Below are 8,298 nucleotides of genomic sequence, written 5' to 3' on the forward strand. Positions count from 1 at the left end.
AACTATATTTCACGTGGTAGAAAAAACCAAAAAAAAATAGCTAACGGCTGGCGTTAATGCTGCGGCACACACGAATTCACATGAGGGGTACCTGTTGGTTTCGAAGTCCAGACTGGTGTAGAACTACAGTTACCCATAATCCCCGTCGGCGGACTGAGAAACGCGTCACTGAATTCAAAACATGCGCGGGCGGGCTATGGCCACTCGTAAGAGGTTGTCCCGATTTGGTTCCACTTTATAGCATCGGTAGAAGTCGCAGGGTTTACCCGTTTAATATTTAACAGTTTGCAGAGACAGAGGAAATAGCAGCTTGCGTTGATCGTAAGTCAAAATTATTTAAAGACCGTGGAGGTGTAATAATAACATGTTTGCTTGAGGAATACACGACAAGCAGTCAGGTCACTTAGGGACTAAACGTTTACTAGAGTGAATGTGTGTTTCAATAATGCTTATAGTTCAAAATAAAGTTTGAGTGATAGATCTATTATAGACTTTAATTAATGTGATCTCTCATTCGATAATAACTGCATACATAGTCAAATTTATGATTTTTAAATGCTATAATGTATGAGGAAATGGGGTGGTAAGACTCAGCCCATGATCACCACATTGAAAATTTGCTGCCATTGGTAAAAGGAGTCTGGTTTTATACACTAATATGTCATTTTAATCTGCATTTTTTTATTAGGTAAAGACCGACCGTTGTGCAGGGTCGAGTGTTCCTGAAGTTTTCAAAAGTTTACGCAGTTTAATGATTAATTTGCATAAAAATTAAATAATACCACGTTATTATATTAATTAATACAATCTGAAGCATTTTAAAAACGTAAAAATTTAGCAGATTCGTGTTTTTTTCGAACGGTTACTGGTGGGGGGGACGACTTTAATGAGGCTCAACCAATCATGTTTTGGGGGTGTTGTGTCGAGGGCCGTTGGATTGGCTGAATAGCCCGCAGACGCCGTCAATGAATCTCATTACTGCAGATGCGTGCTGCTCAATAAAATCCAGTAGAGAATCAATTATAAAGTTCCATGTTTATATATATTAGTATATTATAACAAATATATAATGACACGAGCACAATATAGTGACCACAGCCGTCTATAGGACTCACAGGATGAAACAGAAAGAGGTTCAGAAGGTGGGCATTGACTTTGCTGCCAACGAGGATGGCTCACACAATATGGCCAGAATGGGGACCAAAATGTAAACGTGAACAGCTGAAAAAGAAAAAAAAAATGCTTATTGTTTAATATTTCATCCTGAAACATTCGTTATCAATTTAATATACCCTTATGGGTAGGAAAATTTTTCCCCCGGTGGAAGGGCCATGAGGAGGAAAAAGCTGGCCCAGCTGGGGTTTTTGGGTGGGGTGGATTTTATGGTGAACACTGATGTTGGGGGGGTCGGGTACTCTGCTCGTGGAGGGACACACTCTATCATATTGAGCCCCCCCCCCCCCCCCCGCTTTATCCACAGGCTGTGTCCGCACTAACAGCGTACCATCAGTATTCACAAGTGAGTCTCCCCAAGACATCTCCGCTTCATAAAAATGGCCTACTAGCTTGCTTATATAATACGTTTGAAAAGGGCACGGCTGCATGGGAATGAAGAATACACAAGGTAGGACTGTAATGGTATTCTAGGTAACATAGTATATGTGCTTGCATATTGTTTCCATTCTTCATGATTCATTGGTGTTTACCTGGTGTTTAATTGGTTGTGTTGGACACAGCATGTGTGCCTGGATGATAGACACCTTTGGAAACAACGAGCAAAGGGAGAAATTCTGTCCTGATCTCTGCTCTATGCAGAAGTTTTGCTTCATACTGTCTCACAGAACCCGGGTAAGCTCAGATCACACTTTGTGGGATATATCAGGGTTGTTGTCATTAAACTAAAAGTATTTAATTCTCAAAAAAAATAAAACTCAAAAACTAAACAAAAAATATAAAAAAATGACAGAAACGTAATTACTAAATGTGTGTTGAGGATATATATACTGTATATAGAGAGAGAAATAGCATTTAATATTTTGACAACATATTGTAATTTTAGAACACTTACAATGTTTTTTTTCTTCTTTTCATATATGTTTTTTTTTTTCATGTTTTCATAGTTTTAATCTTTTTTTTTTTATTCCCTAACCTCAGGTAGCGGGAGGGGATAGTGACGCCGCCTCACTTCTAACCAGCGCGAAAACTCCAAGGAGATCATTATATCCTGAATGGCTCTAAGGTACCTTTGAGAAATGACTTGAGAACATCTTGAGAAATGACTGAGACAGCTTCCCAACAGTTTTTGATGTTCCAGGCGTTCATCAGTGGAGGTGGAGACACAGATGTTTATGTGGTCATGTGCAGGACAGGTGAGAAGGGACCTAAGGGCATCTCCTGCGTGGTGGTTGAAAAAGGAACTGCGGGGCACGCCAGCTTTGGCAAAAAAGAGAGAGAAAGGTAATGAAGCATCTTCAGTATAATTATACAGGACAGGAACACTTTGGAGTGCCATTTTTTTTAAAAGACGGTAAAGATTGTCCAGTAGGTGGCATTGAGTTTGGAGTTTTTTTGTTGTCTATGCTGTGATTTATATATCATGTACTAACATCTTTCAGGTTAGTGTTGGAACTCGCAGCCAACCCGAGCCGTGGATATTTGAGGACTGCGCTGTCCCAGTGACCAATCGGCCTGAGCAGAGGGGGAGGGCTTCAGCATTGCCATGAAAGGCCTAAACGGAGGCAGAATTAATATTGGTGAATTGTTTCATAACTTTGATTTGAAACCTTTTTGAGTAACCTGTTTATTTTGACAGATTTGTGTTTTCTGGTCGTTTTTTTAACGCAGAGAGGACTGAATGAAAGACTTACTGACAGTTGCTCCACACAGGTTTGAACAACTTCCCCCCAAATGTGATGTTTTTTACGTCTTTTTTCCCATTTTTGACAAAATTATCCAAAAAATGCTTGAATCTAATATTTGGTGATAATATAGGCATAAAATGAGAGATTTACAAGCAATTTTTACACCCAATTAGGTAAGGATTTTCAGCACAGCCACAGGAGTTAATGCTAGTTTTTTTTTGTACCCGCAGCTGTCTTGCTCTCTTGGAGCGGCAACACGTAATCTGTGCTTCTGGCCCGAGATCACATGTGTGTGCGGGAAACAGTTTGGAGAAACACTATCAAAACAGCCAGGTACCAGCTGAATTGTCCATCACTGATCTCCTATTAGGTTTCAGTTGAATGTCCAGGTGTGTAAATCATAAATAGGAAGTCATTATTGACGCCTGTGTTCAGTTCCTGCAGTTCACAGCTGGCTGAGATAGGCCACTAAAAAAACTGCTGGTAGCTTCTCGGCTGCTGGTGCGTCAGGCGGCGGTGGCTCTGCAGGAGGGGCGACCAGACGCCGTCTCGCTCTGCTCAATGGCCAAACTCTTCGTGACAGATGAATGCTTTGCAGTAGGTGTATACACACATTGCTCTGTCGGATTGTGATGACCTGTTTGATGTTGTTACATAAACACATCAATGTTTTTGTGGTCATCTCTTTCAGATATGTAACCAGGCCTTACAGATACATGGAGGTTATGGTTACCTAAAGGACTATGCAGTGAACACAGTACGTCAGAGACATTAGGGAGTACATCAGATATTGAGGGTAAATGATTTTTTTTTGTCTTATACATGTCTCTGAAATGCTGGTGGTTTTCAAAACTGTCCTGGAGCAGCATACAGCATGTCTCCCTCATCTAACACACCCGACTTCAATTCGTCAGCTCATTATAGAGGACTTTTAAGACCTGAAGTGAGTCAGAAAAGGTAAGAGAGTTGTGAGAAAATACGACGCGTGTCAGATCCGTGCCATATTAAGCAGTAGCAGCTCTTAAAAGCAGCCAAAATTACCTAATAACCCAGCGGCTGTGAATGTCGTTCAATCAAAGAACAAAAGAAAAAGGAGGGGAGGAAATCAATAACTTTTGTAGCTTTAACGATTCATCTATATTTAAAGGGATACTCCCACCCAAAATGACAACCGTTTGTCAGTATTCACTTTACCCCCCATGTCGTTCCAAACCCGTAAAAAAGCTCAGGCGTCGTCTTCGGAACACATTTAAGATATTTTTGGATGATTGAAAACCGGGAGGCTTGTGACTGTCCTATATACCCAATTTATGGACCTTGACACTGTTATTTATTTGGCATTTTATGAGACAGTCACAAGCCTCCTGGTTTTCATCCCAAAATATCTTAAATTGTGTTCTGAAGACGAAGTGAGCTTTATGGGTTTGGAAACGACATGTGGGGTAAGCGATTAATGACAAAATGTTCATTTTGGGGTGGAGTATCCCTTTAATTAAGAATTTAGTGTTTGATAACTTTATTCAATTTCTGTATATTTCCTATTTACTGAAGGGCATATGTAAATATGACATTTATTATAATGGGTCTATGTGAAGATTGTTTTAAGTTCACTTATAAAGTTATTATTTAAAGTCAAATAAATAAATTCAATAAATAAGTTAAATATTAAGTGAAAATTTCCTAGAGCCATCAGTGATACTCACCTTCAGACATAAAAAAGATGCCACTTAACTAATATAAAAAATACTGTCTTTATGTTTGTTTTCACAATCATTTGAAGATTGTATGTGAAAATTATTGCAAATATAGAAGTATGTTTAAAATGTTAGGTGGGATTAATTGTGATTAATTTTCAGGGAAAAAGACGTTTGATTAATTAGTTGTTTTTTTGTAATTCGATTGACAGAACTATTAGATTTATATATAATATTTTACATTTTAACATTGTTTTTTTCTTTTGGTTTAGGTACTAATGAAGTGATGAGGATGATCATGGCGAGAAGTTTGCTCACTGAATCATGATGCTCATGAATGGACTCCTGTACGGGACAAAACAGTTTGTGTCTTCATTGTCTAAAATGTCCATCATAAGTATAAGGTTGAGTGACTGTTATATATCACTATGTCCCACATGTGACTATAGAGATCACTGATCCTTCACACTCCACTTGATTCTGATCATGAGATGTCAACAGTATTTAATGCAGAATGTTGTTAGGGTAGTCTCCTTAAACTTGTGAATTAGTAAATCTAGATTACAGTGTTTATTAATAATAACATACGGAGGAAGTTGGTTTTGTTTAGGGTCAAAATACTGTCAGGTTACACAAATATGTAAAGAGAAACACTGGTTACAGCATTAAAATGAAGCATTTACAAAAGTTACTGAAACACTAGTTTTAGTTGAAATTATATAATTTAAGGCTCATAAATCCCCAAATCTAACAATTTTTGTGTACGTATAGATATCAGATTAATTCAGTATTTAGTATTTACATTATTTTTGTCTTTGTGAGATCGATTTAAAAAAAAACTGAAAATCCAATCAGTTCAAGTGTGGCTTTACATTATCTGTCCTCATTATAGAGTGTGTATAGACCAGATCCTCATGTTGTTTTTAAAATGATTCTTATGACTTGAACTGTTGTGCACCCTGTGAAATAAAAAAAAAAAAAAAAAAATGATGAAACTTTCCACAAAGTCTGTTTGGGTTTCACCTGAAAGCTCTGTTTTTGTATGTCTTGTCAACATGCATTTATAATGTTCTCTAAGTAGATAAGAATCATAACGCAAAAGTCTTCATTTCTTTAATCCGACATTATAGTAGTTCTGAATGAAATGAGTACAAAGGTACGCTCCTAGGTATGTTAAAAAGTGTATATTTATTGTAAGCTCAGAGATTAAACCAGCAGAGACAAATGCCAAAGAAGCATCTGATGAGACTAAACAACTGGACTAAAGCCAGACACTTTGAAGTCTGATTGGTCTTCAGTACCCGACTGAATGGGTAGTAGGTTCCCTCCGCTCTGCGGTTGAAGTGCTGAATTGTTTTTCACCTGACTTGAACAAAACAAATAATAAAAATGCTGAACATCATATCTAGTTCACAGTGATTTAAATACACACCTCTGCTCATTTGCATATGTTTTCTGGATGTGCTTCTTCCTGTTCCAGGTGACAAAGGTGACCGTTACCCCAATCAACAGCAGAACGAGAAAGATTCCCATCAACACTCCGCCAATCACAGCTGCGGTTCCTCCATCTAACAACAGAACAGCATGTCAAATGATTCTAGTATTCAGCGATGTTAGAGCTGTGTGTGTTGTACTCACAGGTCATTCTGAGGGTTACGCTGCACGCTGCCTGACCGAGTTCATTAGACGCTTTACATGTGTAGGTACCAGCAAAGGCTTCAGACAGGTTGTGCAACATCAGAGAACCGGTGCGCTGATCTGAAGCACAAAAGAGACGTGTTTTTTAGTTATTGGTTATCTATGGCCTGAGAGCGAGTACTGGAATAACTGTTACATTAATCTTTAGTAATTTTATTGAAATCATTAGTTAGTTAATGCTTAGTGTTTATATATTATACTGCTTGGCTCTTTCTAAAATCTTATATAATCGAGTAAGCAAATCCGTGCTGTCTGTGTCATCCATGCCCTATTTTCAGGTGCCAGAATGATTGTTTCCTACCTTCAATAAAACTGTCTGGCGGCAGAGGGGCTGCGTTCGGCTCTCTGTGCCATGAATAGATCGGTGTGGGGAGACCATGAGAGGAATGACAACTCAGAGTCACATCATTCCCCGTGTAGGGGTTTCCCTGCAGCTGACATACTGGCACAGAGACGGAGGAGCTGATGATGGAGAGAACAATATGAAAACACACATCATCTTTAAACTGGATAAGTAGTTCAGTACCCCACACACACATATATGATTTCTATAGAAAATAATGAAATTAATCACAATTAATTATTGAAATACAGTATGTTTCTTTAAGCATTGTTGTTAACTAAAACTTAAAAAAAAAAATGTTAATTGAAATCAAGCTGAATTAAAATTATAAATATTAGATGGAAAAACGAAATATAAAAAAATGAAAATTAGAAATGTTACTAAAAGTACTCAAATTAAACTTAAAAATTGAATTAGAAATGTACAAAATAGTAAAAATGACAAAAGCACATATAATAAAATTACTAAAACTTAAATTTAAAATGATAAAATATAAAAATGAAAGCTAATTCAAAATACTGACAGAAAGCTGAAAATATATTTTAATAAATATTAATAATACTTTTGATTTTAATAAAAAAAACACTCTTTTAGTGTAACACTAGGGAAAAATTCTCACTATTAACTAGCATGCATATTACATGACCATATTTTAGATCCCTTAATCCGACCCCATATTTAAACTTAACAACTACCTTACTAACTAATAAGCAGCAAAATAGGGGTTTATTGAGGCAAAATTCGTAGTTAATAGTGAGAACTTGTCCCCAAACTAAAGTGTGACCAAAAATAATAACAAAGAAAATATTTCCAGATTATATATATATATATGTATATATACTGATATATTTGGGTTCTGTTGAAAACCCATGATGTATAGGCCATCTTACTTAGCACAGTGAGGTTGATCAGACCTTGTCCACTGCCAGACCAGTCGTTCGGGTTGGTGACTTCACATATATACAGCCCAGTATCAGATGTTTCAGCACTGATGATCCTGACAGAAGCGACACCTGACACTGGAGGGTTCTGCACGAGAGCCATCCTACCTTCCCAAGAGTTGACCCAGTACAGCCTCCCATTGTAGTACAGCACCTGTGTCAAACAGGACATTGAGGTCAGTAGATGTGGTGGTTTATTGTAACTGACTCTGAATACAGCAGTTCTTCTCACCCTCTTGGCTTGGAAGGCAGGAGTTCCTGGAGCTGTGTAACGCCACTCCAGGGTTGAAGCCCTCTGAGGCATGTGTATCATACGTGCAGGTCAGCTCAGCCGATGACCCCGACCGGACAAACACTGAGGGCTTTACCACAACTGCCTGCCATGACCTTACTACATCTGTACAAAGAGAAGATCTCTATACTCTTTGACAGTAAAGGCATTTAGAATGTTACAAAATATTTCTATTTAAATAAATGCTGTAATTTAAAAAAAAATTCACAAAAATATTAAGCATGACTGTTTTCAGCTGTTCCATTGATAATCATTAGAGCGATTTCTGAAGGATCATGTGACACTGAAGACTGGAGTAATGACTGCTGAAAATTCAGCTTTGTCATCACAGGAATAAATTACATTTTCAAATATATTAAAACAGAAAAGTTATTTTAAATTGTAATAATATTTCACAATATTACCCTTTATTACTGTGTTTTTGATCATATAACTGCAGCCTTGGTGAGCAAGGCTTTCAAGAAAATTT

At 37.5% G+C, this 8,298-nt stretch overlaps 1 protein-coding gene and 1 pseudogene across 1 annotated transcript; one reads left to right on the top strand and one right to left on the bottom strand.

The window, feature by feature from the left end:
• The first annotated feature begins 1,118 nt into the window (after positions 1–1,118).
• LOC122147783 lies at positions 1,119–5,106 on the top strand (annotated as a pseudogene).
• Positions 5,107–5,728: 622 nt separating this feature from the next.
• On the bottom strand, positions 5,729–8,025 carry LOC122147784 (V-set and immunoglobulin domain-containing protein 2-like). Its single transcript, XM_042771692.1, has 5 exons — positions 7,438–8,025; positions 6,555–6,715; positions 6,194–6,313; positions 5,988–6,123; positions 5,729–5,921 (listed from the first exon to the last, which is right to left on the bottom strand). Exons 1-5 carry the CDS (start codon positions 7,848–7,850, stop codon positions 5,804–5,806), a joined length of 948 nt encoding a protein of 315 aa, XP_042627626.1. The 5' UTR covers positions 7,851–8,025; the 3' UTR covers positions 5,729–5,803.
• Between the last annotated feature and the right edge of the window lie 273 nt (positions 8,026–8,298).

Source organism: Cyprinus carpio, chromosome A15 (genome assembly GCF_018340385.1).
Source record: "Cyprinus carpio isolate SPL01 chromosome A15, ASM1834038v1, whole genome shotgun sequence".
Classification (NCBI taxonomy): domain Eukaryota; kingdom Metazoa; phylum Chordata; class Actinopteri; order Cypriniformes; family Cyprinidae; genus Cyprinus; species Cyprinus carpio.

Bases quoted from the DNA above. Each gene is read 5' to 3' on its own strand.
- LOC122147784 (XM_042771692.1), bottom strand. From the start codon at position 7,850: ATGATACACATGCCTCAGAGGGCTTCAACCCTGGAGTGGCGTTACACA. The intron at 6,716-7,437 runs GTATATATACAT...CTCCATCATCAG, and splicing joins AACAGAACCCAAATATATCA to CTCCTCCGTCTCTGTGCCAG. The intron at 5,922-5,987 runs GTGTGTATTTAA...GTTTTGTTCAAG, and splicing joins ACATATGCAAATGAGCAGAG to TCAGGTGAAAAACAATTCAG.